This window comes from Peromyscus leucopus, chromosome 15 (assembly GCF_004664715.2).
Source record: "Peromyscus leucopus breed LL Stock chromosome 15, UCI_PerLeu_2.1, whole genome shotgun sequence".
Taxonomy (NCBI): domain Eukaryota; kingdom Metazoa; phylum Chordata; class Mammalia; order Rodentia; family Cricetidae; genus Peromyscus; species Peromyscus leucopus.
This window is the reverse complement of record NC_051076.1, coordinates 7065799-7084625: the sequence shown is the minus strand read 5'-3', so window position 1 is coordinate 7084625 and position 18827 is coordinate 7065799. Positions and strand designations below refer to the sequence as shown.

Genomic DNA, 18827 nt, shown 5'->3' with positions numbered 1-18827 from the left:
TACACTGCTGGGATTGACCTGTATGTCGTCTGTTTGGGGTTGCCATCACTACCAGAGTGTCCCCCACCGAGACAGCAATGCCCGTGGGTTGGTAAAGGGCGTGGAGATAAATCACTCTGGAGTCTGTTTCGGTAGTGATGGGACAATACCCCCAGAGGAGGGATTTCCTCCTGGGACCTGAACGACAGTGTGAGGTGTGGGTGTCAGCGTTCTCTGAATGACCCCTGGCCAGGCTCTGCCATGCTGGACTCCAGGCACCAGTCTGGCCCTTTCCCATCATCCCTCCAGCGGCCACAGCTTCCATGGCCCTTACCTCCCGGCCTCTTCACAAGCACAAGGACAGCAGGACCAAGCTAGGCACCTCAGCCTGCAAGCTGTGCGAACAAGGGGCAGAGACGGAAGTCTGTTGTAGCAGTGGGGTATTTATTCTTATCCTTACTACACAGTAACGTGGTTGTGGTAGGGAACCCGGGAGCGCAGAAGTGAGTGGAGAAGCGGTGAAGGTCCCTCACAGCCCCACTGCCCGGGTAGCTAGCGATGGACCTGTAACTGCCCCTGGGAGTACCACCCTGTGCAGACAGGGACACCCAGGTAGGCAGAGCCCCGACCAAAGACATTCTGAAGCAGTCTCCCAGTTCAACATCAGCTTTATTCAAATGCAAGGGACCTGGAGGCTTCCTCGGCTTCTTCCATGGGACATTTAACCCCTGTCTCCCCACCTCACCCTAGAAACAGCCCTTTGCAGCTAGACATCAGAACTCGTCCTTTATGTCAAAATGGGGCTGGTCTTCAGGCTTGAAGTCCAGGTTGGGGCTGCCATCCTCATTAAGGATCCTGCGGGCTGTGTAGCCGACAATGGGGTATTTGGCTTTGTACACCTTGCTGAAGACGTCATCCAGGGTCTCCAGCTCCTTGGCTGTGAGACCCGTCTTGGGGAGAAGAAATGGGAGATGGAGGTGAGCAAATTGAATTTGACCACAGTGAGAGGCACTGACCTCTCTCTGCCCCTGCCTTACCCACCCCAAACCCCAAATGCAAGAGAAAAACACACTTTAAAAAAAAAAAAAAAAAAAAACTTTTTAGGAGAGAGCAGGAACACAGTCCTTACCACCACAGGTTATATAGTTGAGTTTCTTGTGTTTGGGGAAATTGCAGGGGTCAGCATATCTGAAGTGCAATGGATGAGGCTCACCTTTGTGTTTATGGTGCCCCCTGCTTGCCAGAAATATATGGAAATATCATCTTAGGTCAAATAATGGGCAACTGCTGTGGAATAATCCTTCTGTACACTGTGAAGATGTGTGACTGTCATTGTTAATAAAGACCTGACTGGCCAATAGCTAGGCAGGAAGAGGTTAGGCAAGAGAGCCAAACTGAGAGAATGCTGGGAAGGAGAGCCGAGTTGCCAGCCAGACACAGAGAACGCAGGAGACAAACATGCCGTGCTGAGAAAGGTACTGCCACATGGTAGAGTGTAAATGAGGAATATGGGTTAATTTAAGTTGAAAGAGCTGGTTAGTAACAAGCCTGAGCCATCAGTCGAGCATTTGTAATTAATAGTAAGTCTTCATGTGGTTATTTGGGAAGCCCGCAGTCCCAAAGAAAAACTCTGCCTTCAGACAATGGACTTTTAAAGAAACAGCCCTAGGTATACAGAGTATGTGTGCAGAGGGTAAGTGAGGGTGTTCACAGGATATGAGTGCAGTGTGTGTGTGTGTGTGTGTGTGTGTGTGTGTGTGTGTGTACAGGGGTGAGTACAGCATGTGTGTGCAGGTTGTGAGCAGAGTATGTTCAGGGTATATGAATGCAGGGTATAGGTGCAAAGTGTCTGTACAGAGGTAGAGTGTCAAGTGTGTGTGCAGGGCAAGAATGCAGGGGAGCAATGGCTTCATCAATTTTGCTGGTCAGCTGATAAAGGAATTATTGTCCACAGGATACCCAGTCTTGGATGGGCTGCCCTATAGCCTGTGTCTACCTTTCGATAGTGGTACACATTTCAGTACACTGCTGTGATTTGGATGGAGAGTGTCACTTTATGAAAGGTCCCCATGTCAATTGTTTGGTCTTCAGGGTGGAGTTATTGGGAGGCGATGGAGACTTTAGGGGCAGGGCCTAGAGAGAGGTCCTTACATTGAGAGTATGCCCTCCACAGGAATTGTGGGACATTGGCCACTTCCCCTTTCTCGTCTGCTTCCTGGTCAAGAGGAGTATGGGTTTTCTGTCTCGTGCTCCAGCCATGAGATCATGGACATCAGCCTCCAGATTAACCCCTTTCTCTTTAGACATTGTTGACAAGGCTGGAGAGAAAGCTCAGTGGTTAAGAGCACCCATTGTAGAGGACCCAAGTATGGTTCCCAACACCCACATCAAAACTGCCTCAGAGTCCAGGGGATCTGATGCCCTCTTCTGGCCTCTATAGGCACATGCATGTGTGGCACACAAACTGATATGGACACACACATACACAAAAATAAAAATAATTTTTAAGATTATTTATTTCAAATATTTTGTTACAGTAATGGAGGCTGACTAGATGCTTCCCCTTAATTTCTTTCTGTAATGTTATGGCTTAAGAATTTGACTTATCTCACCAGGCAATAGTGGCACATGAATCTCTGAGTTTGAGGCCAACCGGGTTCAGGGCTACACAGAGAAACCCTGTCTTGAAAAACAAAAAACAACAACAACAAAAAATAATAATTTTAATTATCTCAATTTATTTATACTTATTTGATGAGTATAATTCAGGTAAATGACAGCCTATTGTAAGGATCACTATTTAAAAAATTAATTTTAGGGCTGGAGCAATGGCTCAGCAGTTAAGAGCACTGGCTGCTCTTCCAGAGGACCTGGGTTCAATTCCCAGCACTCACATGGCAGCTCACAACTGCTTGTATCTCCAGTTCCAGGGGATCTGACACCCTCACACAGACAAAACACCAATGCACATAAAAAAAATTAAATTAAAAAAATTAATTTTGAGATTACATTTATTTTTATGTGTGTGCATGCAGAGGTCAAAGGGCAGCTTGCTGGAGTCAGTTCCTAACCTCCAGTGACTTCTCTCTCCATTCAGGTCCCAAGGATTGAACTCAGGTCATGAAGATTAACAAATAGCATCTTTACCTATTGAACTACTTTGCCAGCCTCCACCGCCTCCCTCCCTTTTTGGGTGTGTGTGTGCTGTAGGATGGTCTGTATGTCAAATTGCTCTAATTGGTCAATAAATAAAACACTGATTGGCCAGTGGCCAGGCAGGAAGTATAGGCGGGACAAGGAGAGAGGAGAATCCTGGGAAGCAGAAGGCTGAGGCAGGGAGACACTGCCAGCCATCGCCATGACAAGCAGCATGTGAAGATGCTGGTAAGTCATGAGCCATGTGGCAAGGCATAGATTTATAGAAATGGATTAATTTAAGATATAAGAATAGTTAGCAAGAAGCCTGCCACGGCCATACAGTTTGTAAGCAATATAAGTCTCTGTGTTTACTTGGTTGGGTCTGAGCGGCTGTGGGACTGGCAGGTGACAAAGATTTGTCCTGACTATGGGCCAGGCAGGAAAACTCTAGCTACAGGTGTGCATTCAAGACAGAGTTTCACTGTGTAGCACTGGCTGTTCTGGAACTCACTCTGTAGACCAGGTTGGCCTCAAACTCAGAAACCTGCCTGCCTCTGCCTCCCAAGTGCTGGGACTAAAGGCGTGTATCACCAAGCCTTACTATAACCCGCCCCATTTAAAAAAATGCTGGTTCCAAAAGCTGGGTAGTGGTGGCGCACACCTTTAATCCTAGCCCTTGGGAGGCAGAGACAGGTAGATCTCTGTGAGTTCGAGGCCAGCCTGGTCTACAGAATGAGTTTTAGAACAGCCACCAAACCTACACAGAGAAACCCTGTCTTGAAAAAAATAAAACAAAAATGCTGTTTCTTTCTGCACAAAGCATGAGCATGGAGGGTAATTCTGTTTCTCCCCAGTCCATCAACTAGGCTATGGCAGCTCCCAAGAGTGGGACTCAGGATGGGGTATGGATGGAGTGCAGACCACAGGGATGTCAAGCTGCTGGGCAGGCTGGGGACAAGCGTTGAGGTCTCCTATGTTGGATGACAAGTCCCCCCAGAGCTTGGACTTAAGTCTGTAGACAGTGAGGAGCCATGGGAGGCTCCTAAGTAGGGGTGACCTGAAGCATTTATCTATTCTTTATCAATAAAAAATCGGGAGTCAGATATCAGGGTAAGAACCTGAAAGATCAGAGAAGCAATGGAAAAGCCACCAATGACCTCCTCTCTCTTCCATTCCTCCATCCAAAAGGGCTGAGATCTTACTACTTCCTGTCTCCTGTCTGTCCTCAGTCCTTCAAGACCTCTATGGTTAATTTTGGTCAGCTAGTAGCTAGCTCTGCCCTCTGACTTAAAGCAAACTTTATTGTCAGAATGCGATCAAAATACCACCCAACCGTGACCCAGTAAGATAATGCATTTCAAGAAAGTAGTTGGCCACTACACCACAGAGGCTAAGTAACTGCTTATTAAGAAGTTCTGTGGACCAAGGATCTTGCCCAGTGGCAGAGCATTTGCCTGGCCTGTGGGGGGCCTGGGTTCGAATTCACAGAAATAAAAGAACTTTGTTAAACCCAGAGACTTAAAACAAACAAACAAAAAACCAAAGTCATCTTGGCTTAGTGGTGTAAATCTTTAATCCCAGCACTTAAGAAGCAGAGTTAGTCTTGTAAGTTTGAGGCCAGCCTGGTCTACATAGAGAGTTCCAGCCCAGACAGGAATACATAGTGAGACCCTGTCTCAAAAAAAAAAAAAAAAAAAAAAAAAAAAGACAGAAAACAGTAACAGAACCCATACATGGAAGCAGACAAATGTTCATCAGCTTACAGTGTCATGAGTGAGGTCTGCAGGATCCAGTGACATCTTGGCCACACCTCTGGTGGAGTCCTTCCCGGTCAAGGCATTATAGGGGGCTCCTCGCCCATAAAACTCTGCAATGGGGTGAGGGAGAGTATGGGTGTGCATGGAGAGCAGCCAGGAGCTTACACTCGGGGTTCTCTAGACCCCTCAATCCTCAGAAAGGCTGTAGTTCTGAAGATGAACACCGCAGGGCAGATGGGAGGCCTGAGTCTACATGGTGCTCTGCTAACAGAATGGTGCTCCACTAATCCAGAATGGTGCTCCGCTAACCCAGAATGGTGCTCTGCTAATCCAGAATGGTGCTCCACTAATCCCAGAATGGTGCTCCACTAATCCAGAATGGTGCTCCACTAATCCAGAATGCTGCTCCGCTAATCCAGAATGCTGCTCCACTAACCCAGAACACGAGTGAGACATACCTGCCAACTAAGTGGTGGTTTGCAGAAAACACACAATGTAGTCTCTCTAAAAATGACTAACAATGCAGGCCTGTAATCACAGCTAGAAAGGAGGCTGATATAAGAGGCTTGCATGTTCAAGGCTAGCCTGCACCTGCCTCAAAGTAAGTATTTTAAAATGGGAATGGGGGAATGGGGTGTGACTCAGTGGTAGAGTACTTGCCTACTTTTATTATACTTAAAGTATGATAAAGTACAACTTTATCATACATAAAGTCCTGGGTTCAATCGTGTGCGTGCGTGCGTGCGTGCGTGCGTGCGTGTGTATAGGGTGTATGTGTATGGTATGTTTTATATGTATGTATGTATGTATGTATATAGATGTATACAGAAACACAGATTATGTATGTATATATGTATGCATGTAGATGTATACACAGACAAAAAGAGCCTCTGGTCTCAAATGCCTCAGGAAGCCAAGTCTCCTTACAGGATGTCATGAAAACCCACCCCCTGGGGCTGGAGAGATGGCTTGGTGGTTAAGAGCACTGACTCTTGTACAGGACCCGGGTTCAATTCCCAGGACCCACATGATGGCTCACAACCAACTATAACTCCACTTCCAGGGGATCCAACGTCCTCTTCTGGCTTCTGTGAGTACTACATGCGCATGGTATACACACATACATGCAGGCAAAACACCCACACACAGAAAATAAAATTTAGAAAAAGACAGGGGAAACTGTTCCATGGTGTTGTCACCATGTTCTGTCACCTTCTACATCAGCAACTCTTAGCTAAGGGGCAATTTTCTGGCTTCAACTAGAGTGCTCATTGGGTTTGAACTGGATTCCAGAGTCCTTCAAATGGGAACATGGCGCTGATAGGAAATTCTAAGTAGACAGACGTCTTTTGGTAAAACACTGACAGGAACTAGCTCCATCCGGGTCTTTCAGAGGGAAGGGGAGGGCCTTGCCTGACATAACCCATTGCCTCTTTCCTCCAGGCCCCAGCCTGCTCCGGCCCTGAGTTCCCCAGAAAGAAAGAGCCACTTACCCTTTCCAGAGCTGACATCAAACACTACTCCCTTCACTGCCAAGTAGATGGGCTGATCCTCCTAGAAAGAAGGGAGAGGCGTGAGGAGCAGGGAGAGGCGTGAGGAGCAGGGGAGAGGCGTGAGGAGCAGGGAGAAACCTGGCTCTCTAAACAGGTAGTGAGGACTGCTCACCACAACGGGTGGGGAATGGTGGTGGGTCGCAAGGCTTGGCCCTGGCAGGCTCACCACCTCATAGGCAATGTGGTACCCACTCAGCAGAGCTGGGGAAGTCAGAAAGCACCGTGGAGGGTGTGGCAGTGCCCACTGCAAAACAGTCAGGAGCTGAAGCAGACGGGAGAGCCAGGCAGGAGAGCCAGGCAGGGTGGTGCGCTCCGTAATCTCAGCATTCAGGAAGCAGAGGCAGGAGGATCAGAGGTCCGAGGTTAGTCTCAGCTACTTATCAAATTTGAGGCTAGCCTAGGCTATATAAAACCCTATCTTAAAAAACAAAACAAATAAATAAAATACAAATCAAAAGAGCACAAAACGCTGGATGAGTTCAGTCAGAGCACTGTCCTGTCACCAACAGACACATGTGGGTTTAAGCACGCCAGTGATTCACTTTTTGGGGCGGGGCGGGGGCGGTTTCGAGACAGGGTTTCTCTGTGTAGCTTTGTGCCTTTCCTGGATCTTGCTCTGTAGACCAGGCTGGCCTCAAACTTACAAAGATCCACCTGGCTCTGCCTCCCGAGTGCTGGGATTAAAGGCGTGCGCCACCACTGCCCGGCTTGTGATCCACTTTTTATTTTGCTTCTGTTCTAGCAAAGTTATAGGTGTGTGCAGGATCCCCAGCTTATTAAGTGGGTGCTGGGATCTGAACTCTTGTCTTCAGGGTCGCACAGCAATGCTCTCAAAAGCTGAGCCATCTTCCCAGCCCCACATTTTGCTTCTTATAGGCAACTCTGCTTCCATGTACTGGAAAGTGCCTGTCACTTACACAGGCCCATGGGACCCTGCCTTATGAAGTCTGTGCACCTGACAGGGACCTTATCTCATGGGTGTCACTGCATACGCTCTTAGAGCTGGGGTGCTGCGGGTTCAGACTGTCGGGGAACAGTGGCTGAGAGGGGGACGGTGGGTGGGGGCCTCGGTTGGGTGGGCAGAATGACCAGAGACACCCACTGCCTTCTCCGCCTGGGTAGGTGCCATATTTTGGGACCCACAGCTAGATGTGGGTCCATATCGACTGACGTCTGGGAGTGACCGTCTATGTTCCAGGAGTCCAGTGAAGGCGTCAGCTCAGCAGGGTGGGGCAGTGGACAAGCCTGAAATGCTTAGTTGTTCTTGCAGAGTGTCCGCTGCTGTTAACCCTCCTCTAAGTCGGTGCTTTGCTTCATTTTCATCTAACAGTTTTAAGGCAAGTTTTATAAGATCCTCTTTTGCTCTATTTCTCAGTTGTTTCTTCTTTCTTCTTGGTTTGATTTGGCTCTACATGCAGTAAAGACCATTTTCTGTGGCCTTAAACTCCAGCCTGGGTAACAACCACCCTCTTGGGTAAACACCAACACGGACAGTTGTACTGTTAAGCCCCCCCCCCCCGCCCTCTGCACTTGTTCAATGACACCTTCCTTCCTGTAAACCTGGACCACTTTGACAATTCACTGACCTCTGTGGTGTCCTCGTACAGCCTGACCTTTGCCATCCTTTCAGAGGTGACCTTCCGCCCATGGTGGAAAGGGACACTGGAATGCCTTTCCCAGTTCTTGCTTTGGTCAGAAGTCACAAAGGGATTGAACATCATTTTGGCAGCTGCCACTCAAGAGAGATGACCGCAAAACGGAAGAGCCTAATCTAAGTTTTAAGAGCTGTAAACTCAAGAAGAATCAGACAACAAAGACTGGTTTTCCTAATGGGAATGTATATCAAGTGTAATTCCAGTTAGGTGTGAGTGTGCAGATCCCAGCATTCAAGAGGCAAAGGCAGGTGGATGTCTGTGAGTTTGAGGCCAGCCTGGTCTACATAGTGAGTTCCTGGCCAGGCGGGGTAGGCTGGCTAGTTTTATGTCAACTTGACATAAGCTAAAGACATTTTGGAAGAGGAAGCGTCAATTGAAAAGTATCTACCTAAGACTGGCCTATAGGCTGACTTGTGGTTCATTTTCTTGATGATTGATTGGGAGGGCCCAGCTCACTGTGGGTGATGCCACCCCTGGGCTGGTGGTCCTGGGTGCTATAAGAAGGCAGGCTGAGCAAGCTGTGAGGAGCAAGCCCTTAAGCAACATTCCTCCATGGCTTCTGCTTCAGTTCCTGCCCCCAGCCAGGTTCCTGCTCTGCTTGAGTTCCTGCCCTGACCTCCGTCAGTGGATGGAGTATGACCTGGAAGTGTAAGATGAAATAAACCCTTTCCTCCCAAGCTGCCTTTGGCCATGGTTATTATGTTGCACCACAGTAACAGAAACCCTAAGATACAGGGCCAAATAGTGAGACCTTGTCTCAAAAACCAGAACAATGAAAATGCAATTCCAAAATTGCTCAGAGTTTGAAGCTAAAACTGGAAGGAGTCTGGAAGATGCTCACGCTCTCTTATGGGTGAGGCTGTTAGCTGTGCATATGTGCACGGGTCTGTGTGCGCGCATGCGCACAAGTGTGAGCGTTGAGACAGCCTGCTATATGACCTAGGCTGGCCTTGAACTCAGTTCTCCTGACTGTCTCCTGAGAGTTGGGATTCCAGGCTTGCCCCACCACACCCTGCTGAGTAAGGCTGTCTGGATCCAAGGAGGTTAAAAGATACCAGCGTGACTAGGGGGGAGGCAGGACCACATGTGGAGCTTTGGAATACAAGGTTCTTCCTGCCCATCTTGCTGCCCACCAGAGGGCATCCTTAGCCCAGAGACATATACATGACAGGAGGGTACGAGAGCTTTCGATGTCCTTCACCTGGGACATGCGCCTTAGCATCTGGCCTTTCTGCCTGTCTCTGGCCAGGCAGAGGTCAGTGGCAAGTGCCTCAATAGCTCCAATGCAGGGGCCATGGAAGCACTGGGCAGAGAGGAAGTGAGTGTGGGTACAGCTGGCAGGCAGGCTTAGCCACTGGCCAGAGCACCTGTACCTCACCATCCTCTGGGCCCAGGCCAGGGCTGAGCCAGACCAGCTTCTCAGCACCCCTTTTTGGAAAAGAGGGAATCTACTGTGGGTGGGTTTTTTTCAGAGAAAACACTGCCCTCCTGTGGTCTGAGGCCATGTTCTTCTAACTGCAGGGAGCACCCATGACCTATCTGTGGGTCATAGAACAGGGATTTATCAACAGACTACTAGGGATAGGAGAAAATAACAGAAAGTAGACGAAAACTGAAGTGTCTGGGCCTGAGGTTTCCTTCAGTGCTCTCAATTAACTTTCACACAAGCTAAGGAGGCTAGCGGCAGTTGACGCTGGCTAAGGATTGCCATGCCGAGTCTCATTCCAGCATCACAAAATGCCTGTGTAGAGGAGGAACTCACTGTAACCACGTGAGGAGTCTTACACATCCACTCAGAAGTGCTACCAACCAAAGTTTATCAATACTCAGCCAGGTGTGGCAGAGAAGTCATCTACAGTCAGGTGACTTTACATAAAGGAAGTCATCACAGATAATCTGGGTGGGTGTGACCTTCGCCAACTCACTGAAAGGCCATGAGGTTCCCTGAGGAAAAAGGAACTCTACCTGGGCAGGCATGGTGATGCCTTGCCATGCCTGCCTTAAGATCTCTATGAGTTCCTCGGCCACCATGGTCTACATAGTGAGTCCAGGACAGCCAGAACTACATAGTGAGACCCCCGTCTTGACAACCCCTTCCAGGAAGGAAGGAAGGAAGGAAGGAAGGAAGGAAGGAAGGAAGGAAGGAAGGAAGGAAATCCATCTGCTGGAGAACTCCAGCCTCCTTCCTGGTCCAGCCTTGCCTAGTTGGCCAGCCCCAGCATCTGCAAACTGCTGTAGTAATATCTCCCCCCCTCTGATGCCAACACCATACAGTTGAAAATATGGCAGCTGTGAGGCTCAGTGACTTGGCCCAAATCACACGGCACAGCAGGAACGCAAGCCCACGTACCATTCAAAGGTTTAAGCTTTAGAGTGACCAAATAATGTATCACACAAACCACGATGCTATTGGGGGTGGGGGGGTGGCTATTGGTAATTCCCCCTGGACCCAGAGCGTAGACCAGAGCCATTTCCAGCACATCACAGCTCTGCTAACTCTACCCAGGGCACTCCTCTGCCTCTGCCCCAAGCAACTCCTCCCCTGGCTCCTCATCAGTTTAGGGCTCACCACCCTTAAGTCTCAATCCATAGTATGATTAGTATAAAAGCCAGGGTCTCTCTCAGTCCTTGTCCTGCAGTCTCCAGGTGCCTTTCCTCAAGAGCCTGTCGTCTGCCCACCGGAAACCCCAGATTCTTCTGCAGCTGCTCTGGACGGTCCCGTGTGTACACTGCACTCACGGTGCAGGCAGTGCGACAGACACCCCCATCAGTTACAGGGGAACGGACGCCTTGCTAGACAGCAGGCCTGCTCTGCTCAGGGTTCTCTGCACACATCTGCACCAAGAGCTCCCTCCTCCAGGCCCTTAAAACCATTCAAACGCCCCCACCCACCTGCCCCACCCTCCCTCCCATCATGTTCCTATCCCTGTGTCCTCATGGACCCACGGGTCTAAACCAGTGCCAGTGGTTCTTAATCTTCCTAATGCTGTGACCCTTTAATACAGTTCCTCATGTTGTGCTGACTCCTCAACCATAAAATTATTTTTGTTGCTACTTCATAACCGTAATTTTGTTATGAATCGTAATGTAAATATCCGTGTTTTCAGATGGTCTTAGGGGATCTCTGTGAAAGGGTCATTTGATCCAAAGGGGTCGTGACCCACAGGTTGGGAACCTATGGCCTAAACTGTCACTCATAAGGTGCTTCGGAGTGGCCCTTGCATATTTGGTCAGTGTAAGGCCAGCTAATGGAGGAGAGGCTAGGAGCACAGGCCAGAGAGATTCAGCAAATCTACACGGGTCCTTCCTTCCCTCCTGTACACTGAGTGCTTAGGTTCCCCTCAGGAAAGGCCGGGGTGGGGGGGGGGGTGGGGGGACTCATTCCTGGAAAGCACTGCAATGCCTTGAACTAATTCTCCCAAACTAGACCCAGCTTCCTCCCCACCTAAAGCAGCCGCCCATGTAGGAGAGCGTTGTTTCCCGCTCTGCATTCATGCCCACCGGCCTAGACACTAAGTAGGGTCTGATGGGTGGGCTTCAGAAGGCCTGGGACACCGGGGCAGGAAAAGGAAGGGCTGATCATCTGGGCCCGCCCCAGTCCCCCCGGAGCGCGCTCTTGCTGGCCACTGCACAAACCCTAGGCCGTGTGGTCCCAGCCATGCTCACACTGAAATCCAGAAGGGTCTGAGGTCTGCATTCAAACCCACAGCGACAAGGCGGGGCGAGGGAAGCGAAGGATAGGGCGTGAGGGCAAGGCTCAGCCTTCACCAAGGGCCTTGCGTGGGTCCCCTGCCACCAGCTAGGGCCTGGGGACGGCAGCCGGCCCAGGCAGCGCCGCCTACCTCCTCGCCGCCGTAGCGGGCCAGCTCCTCCTCCGTGAAGAGCCGTACCGGGGGCCCGCGCTGTGCGGGGCGCGGCGTCTGCCCAGAGCGGGCTGTGGGCACCTGGGTCAGAGCCAGCACCAGGGCAAGCGCCGCCAGCGGCCGCAGCCGCCACCCGGGCGCCGGGCGCGCCATGGACCGCGAGGAGCGGGTGGGAGGACAGTGGGGCGGAGCACCGTCGGCACCTAGGGAGGGGCGCTGCCAGACAGGACCCAGCCTTATAATCGGCTTCTCTCTCTGATATAAGTCCTACTATGTAGCCTGTAATGTTCTGAACTGGAGATGATCCTCCTGCCTTAGCCTCCAGAAAACTGGATTACAGGCCGTGGCACCAGGCCCAGCTGGCTTGCTAACTTTTCCTTCCTTCTTTCCTTCTTTCCTTCTTTCCTTCTTTCCTTCTTTCCTTCTTTCCTTCCTTCCTTCCTTCCTTCCTTCCTTCCTTCCTTCCTTCCTTCCTTCCTTCCTTCCTTCCTTCCTTCCTTCCTTCCTTCCTTCCTTCCTTCCTTCCTTCCTCTCTCTCTCCCTCCCCGCACCCCCCTCCAGGTTTTTACTCGGTAGTTTATGTATGTACAAGGCTGACCTTACAGGGATCCTCCTAGCCTGGTTCTTTTATGGGATTGTGTTGCAACTAACATGAGTGTGGCCTTGAAGAGGCCCTTCAGGCCAAACACAACTTGACAACATCTCCGTGTCCTCCAGCATTCTGTTGACGGCTCCAGCTCCTTCACCTTCTGCAGGCCTGTGTGTCTGGACCCTCTTGAAATCAAAAGCTCCTTCCTGCAATTTCTACTGACCACACCTAGCAGCCCAATGCCCAGAGAAGCTAAGGATCAGTCTATACTTGAATAACATGTCCACCAGGCACACTGGAATCTACCTGAACCCGGATTCTCCAGGTGTCCCAAGAGCCCTCTGTCACTCAAACCCAGAGTCATTTTTAAAAATACTTGGAAGCAATTGTGATCAGCAAAGAAAATAGAAACTGGAGCCAGAGAGATGGCTCAGTGTTTAAGAGCCCCTGCTGCTCTTCCAGAGGACCTGGGCTCAAATTCCCAGCACTTACATGGCAGCTCATACCATCAGTAACTTCCAGTCCCAGAGAATCTGACACCCTTTCTGACCTCTGTGGGCAACAGGCACGAACGTGGTACACAGACATACATGCAGACAAAACATCCATATTGTAGGCAGAGTCTCTTTGTGTCCCAGCAGCCGCTCCCAAATAACCATTCAGAGACTTATTATTAATTATAAATGCTCAGCCAATAGTTCAGGTTTGTTACTAACCCCTACATTTTAAATTCTGAAACCCATATTTCTTATCTACCCTCTGGCATGCGGCGGTACCTTCTTCTAACATGGCACGTTCATCTTGCTTCTCTCTGTGTCTGCTCGAAACTCCTGAGACTCCCTCCTTCTTCCCTGCATCCTTAGTCCGGTTCTCCCGCCTAACCTCTGTCCAGCTGTTGGCCAGTCAACTTCTTTATTAAGCCAATCAGTGTGACATATATTCACACAGTGTAAAGGACTATCCCATGCCATACACATGAAATAAATAAAATTTAAAAAGAAAACGGAAACTATTTCCCACTACTGTGTACTAGTATTTACATCTTAACGTGTCTAACGGTAAAACAGAAGGGCCGCGGTGCAGGTCGCTGGCCGCACAGGTGGCAGAAGAGGCCGAGACGACAGCCCACGGCGACCCAGAGGAGACTGGGCCAGGAAGGAAGGAGGTGGTGGTCAGGGTGAGAGTCAGGGCTGTGGGTCACCTGGCTGGAACTAGAGCAATAAGAAGCCTTTGGATTCGGGGCTGGAGTCTTGGGAGGGGAGCTGGAGCTTACCAGCTGCATTCTGCAGTGAAGAATGGAGGAAGGCTCAAAGATGATCCGGGCCTTTCCCTTTCCCTGGACCTGCCAATCTCAGGCAGCGTTGCCTCTGGACTGAGTTCGATGGAAACCCAGCTCTAAAGACTTCTGATAACTCATTTATTCCCCGAGGATAAAATGCCTCACCAATATCTCACCAGTGCCCTAGGGTTCCTTACTCCACAATCAAGTTGGCAATCAAAATTAACCATCGCAAATAGGCAGCAATATTTTGTATCACACATAAGGTAACTGAGGTACAGGCAGGTTAATTAACTCCCGAGACCACAGGGTTGGTCAGAGCAGAGCTTCCACTAGCCGCCCTCCTGTCTCTAGGTGACTCTGAGTGAAGTGGCATACAGGCCCAGGCCTCAGAGAGTGATGTGTTGGTGTGCATTTGGGGGTGGGTTTGTTTCCTAGGGACCACTGAAGGACCACACACTGGATGATTTATAGGTGTGTCCAATTTCTTGATATTGTGACACGATGTCATCCACAAAGTTCATGTTTGAGAATTGCACAATTCAACTTACAAAAAAAAATCTCGTATTTTAAGTAAGTTTGTGATTTTTGTGTCAGGCTGGGTTCATAGCTGTCCCAGGGCACACATGGCCCAGGGATGGAGTGGAGACCTGAGCCCTCACATGACTTACCGAAGCCACTTTGGCTTGCTGGGCTGTGTCACACCAGGCTGCTTCTGTCTCACACGGTGTCCTCCTGTCTTGTCTTCATGTCACTGTGTGTGATGGTTTGAAGGAGGATGCCTCCCATAGACTCATCTTTGAATGCTTTGTCCCTGTAGATGGAACTGTTTGGAAAGGATTAGGCAGTGTGACATTGATGGAGGAGAAGTGTGTCCCTGGGGTGGGGGTGGGGAGGAGCTTTCTCTCTCTCTGCCTCATGGTTGCAGATCAAGCGGGATGTGAGCCTTACTCTACCACCGTGGACGCTAACCTCTGAAATTGAAGGCAAATTAAATGCTTCCTTTTATCCGTTGCCTTGCTCATGGTGTAGTATCAACAGCAATGGGAAAGTAAGATGCCGTCCATCTTTTCACAAGGACACAGGTACTAGTGGATGGAGCTTACCCTATTCCACTGATGTCCGATCAAATCTTCAGTGACCCTGTTTCCAACAAAGTCACATTCTGAGGTACTTCCAAATATTTTGAGGGGACATAAACTCATTACAAGACTCTAGGGCAGAGAGTAATTGAAGCCATGAGCCATGAGATGACCACTTCCCTGGCCCCTAGGGAACCAGAGGGAAGGGGATGGAGAAGCTAGTTTTGAAGATGGTCACCTTGTAGAGCCAGGAGGACCAGCCAGGGGACAAGACTGGGAAAGAAGAGGGTAGCAGCAAGGGGTCCTGGAAGCCAGGAGGGAAAGTGTGTGCTGGGAAAGGAGTTTGGGGTCCAGAGCAGCAGAGAGGACATGGGGGCAGGGAGATAGCTCAGTGGTACAGTGCTTGGCTTGCAAGTCTTAGACCTGAGTTCAACCCCGGAACCTGTGTAAAGGTGGAAGGACGGAACAGACTTTAAAAAAGTTGTCTTCGGACCTCCGTGGACACACTGTGGCATGCACACACACACGCCACCCACCATCTCATACATGCATACTAATAATACATCAAGCAAACAGGAAGCGACATGAGGAAATAGAAATCTGGTGCGACAAAAGAGAAGTCACACACTTTTGAAGCGTGACTGCTCAGGAGGGTGGGAGGAGGGGCCTTGGGGACATCAAGGACTGAAAACCCTATTTTATGGCCTCTCCCCACTCACACAACAGACCCACAGGAATGAGAGAGCTGAGTGTCTTAGTCACTTCTGGGTCCAGTGTGGGCATGCACATTGTGTTTGTTAAACCGAGTTGACTATTGCATTAGCCAGTATTGACTCCAAATATGTCATTGTCCAGTATGCCTGGGGTAGGTTTTTCTGGTTCCTTTCAGCTATAAAGTCCTATGTGTGATACATTCCATTAGCTACCCTTTTATTGACACAGTAAGAAATTTAATTAGTTGCATGTGTTTTTGTTTGCTAAATGTCTTACTTAGGGTTTCTATTACTGTGATAAAACATCATGACTAAAGGTAACTTTGGGAGGAAAGGGTTTATTTCACCCTACAGCTTCTAAATCCACCATCCAGGGAAATCGAGGCAGGAGCTGAATCAGATGCCATGGAGAAGTGCTGCTTACTGGCCTGCTCTTCAAGGCTTGATCAACCTGCTTTCTTATTGAACTCAGGACCACCAGCCCAGGGTAGCATTGTTCAAATGAGCTGGGCTCTGCTCTCCCACATCTATCATCAGTGAAGAAAATGCACCACAGCTTTGCCCATAGGCCGATCTGGTGGGGTCAGGTTTCCAACTGAAGTTCCCTCCCCCAAAACTACTCAAGCTTGTGTCAAGTTGACATAAAAACCAACCGGTGCTGTGAGCTCTTATTAAGTGAGATAGCTGAGCCAGAACCCCACTAATAAACGTAACCAACATTTGTTGAGTACCTACTCTGTGTTAGCTACCATACAAACTGTCTACAGCTGCTTCTCGGGCTTTGGGCTATGACCAAGTGTGTATTGTCTGTATGCTGGCCCATTTAACAGATGTGGGAGGAGAGGACCTAGGGCAGGGGAGCGTGAGAGTTAAGACAAACAAAAGGAACCAACTTCTCTCCGGTACTCTGGGCAGGTGGTTGAGAATGGTTAAACTTTTATCAAAGATCTGCTAAGTTCTTAAGTCTTCCCTCTGATGCTCGATTCTGATAAATAAACAAAGGCATTTACAGGGTGGGGGCAACTGGAAGCCATAACCAGCCCCAGTTGGGCTGCCCTGGCTGTCTTAGGCAGAAAGACTGTCAGTTAGATAGCCAGCTGACTACCTTATGGCAGCACCAGCCATTCTGAACACTCCACAGGAGCCTTAGAAAACTGTCCAGCTATTGCAACCCATTGCTTTGGCTCTTGAAGGTGCAGCCTCAGCCAGGGTTGTTTCCCACCATCCGTGACATACTACTTGCTGTCACAAGCCTTGTGGAACTCTGGGTAACCAACAACCATGTTGATGAAGAGCACTCCCACCTGGTAGCCCAGCAGGCGGATGCGTGATTGGCGAAAACACAAACTTTGATTCGCATGTGAAGTCTTTTGTGACTGGAATCCCTTCTCTGACTATATAAACACTGTTCGGCTCACGTGGTGAGAGGACTCCTCTCCCACGGTGTGCCACGTGCCGCCTCCCTTGGTGTCCCAACTTTAGGCCCAATGAGAAGCTTTCCTTAGTGGTCTTATTGCCTACTTCTAGTGGTGCAGGGCGAGCTGGAAACCGGAGGACCACAGCTGCAGCCGTAGAGACAAGGGAGCAGCAACAGGCAAAGCTGAGTGGTCAGAAGGCTAGCCAGCTGCTTGGCAGCTAACGGAGAAGCCGCTGGACAGTTGGAGACAGTGGCCAGCACAGGGACAAAGACAACAAAGGTAGAGAGTGGAGAGCAAGGCTAGACAACGCAAGCCTGAGAAAGGAAACTGTAGGACCTCGGTACGGGAAGACGTCCAGGAGCCTTCAGGCCTGGAGGGCCAAGGGTCTCAGACTCCCTAAGTTCAGGAGCTGGAATACAGGCTGTCGTCAAGGCTGAGGAACTCTGCCCTACTGTGCCCAGTAAGAGGGGTAATATTGCGGAGCGAAGAGTCCTGGTACCTGGGTGGATGTAAGAGCTACACGTATGACTATGTGTAGAACAGGACCCCATAGCTAAGGGTCCTGTTACCTGAGGCCTGGGGGAGAGCTGCTGCTCCAGAGGGAGCCACCCGCCGCTGCCCTTGCTTGTCTGGGGACTCTACTAGCTGCTGCTGTTAAACACCTGGAGATACAAGAGCTCCAGGCTGCTCTGATGTGGTTGGCAGTCAAGTGTCGTGAGTAGGTCGCGGCGGGGCTGCCAAGCTGCAGCTGCACAGGGCACACAGAGCAATGCTCACTGAGGTTTAATAAGCAGCCTCTGTCTGCTTCACGGCTGCGTGGCTGTAGTCAGGGAGAGGAGGAAGATGTGGTCCTCAAGTCCACCCAGTCACAGCACAGACATTCCGTTCCCCCGCATTTAGAGCTTGTGGCTCAAGGCTGAACAGGTATGTAGGTGCTTGCGGATGACTCTTTTTGTTTCTTACAAAGTACTGTGGAACTAGGGTGTTGGCTGCAGTGGTAGACAAAAGGAGGGCTCAGAACGGGGCAAGAAAATTGTGGGTGAGAGGCAGAGCTAGATTTCCAAGTTGCAACCTGAGAATGAAGGAGCCTGCTAAAGAGATGGCTCAGTGGTTCAGAGCACTTTTTACCCTTGCAGAGGACCTGAGTTTGGTTCCCAGCACTACATAGGAGGCTGGGATATGTGATTCCCTCTCTGGTCTCCATGGTCACCTGCACACAGGAGATGCACAATTATACATTCAGGCACACACACACACAATAAATAAATAAGTAAATAAATATTTTTTTTAAAAAAAGAATAAAGATTATATGATTAGGGAAAGGTGTAATCCTAGGATTTAGGAAGCTGAGGCATGGTTACTGCCTATGAATTCGAGGCCAGCTTGAGCTACAAAGGGAGACACTGTCTCTCCCTCCCCTGCCCCCTCAGAATTTTGTTGGTGTTTTCCCAGATGAACTAACTTGATCACCACTCTCTCCCAATCCTTTCTGATACAAAGTATCCCCAGTATCTCATTTTCTTAATCTGTAAGAAAAACGTTCTTGTTTCAGGAGCCTTGAAGAATCAAGACAGAAGTCCACGGTGAGCTTAGTAATACAGGGCTCTTTGGACATTTATTCCTATTATAAACCACAAGTTTCCTCTTCCCGTCACTGGGCGCTCCGACCCAGCTGACTTGGACCCCATGCCACGCTGCATTCAGGCACTCAGTTCCTCTGCCTGACAAAGAGAGGAAGTGTAAGACTCATGCGTGCCTCTCTGGCAGGAGGTTGATCTTCTCACAGCCTCTCCGGGCACAC

The 18827-nt window shown here is 49.7% G+C and overlaps 1 protein-coding gene across 1 annotated transcript; it reads right to left on the bottom strand.

Annotated features, from left to right (window-relative positions):
- Positions 1-629: 629 nt before the first annotated feature.
- Nenf (neudesin neurotrophic factor) lies at positions 630-12135 on the bottom strand. Its single transcript, XM_028861902.2, has 4 exons — positions 11925-12135; positions 6368-6428; positions 4881-4984; positions 630-929 (listed from the first exon to the last, which is right to left on the bottom strand). Exons 1-4 carry the CDS (start codon positions 12096-12098, stop codon positions 753-755), a joined length of 516 nt encoding a protein of 171 aa, XP_028717735.1. The 5' UTR covers positions 12099-12135; the 3' UTR covers positions 630-752.
- Positions 12136-18827: the final 6692 nt, after the last annotated feature.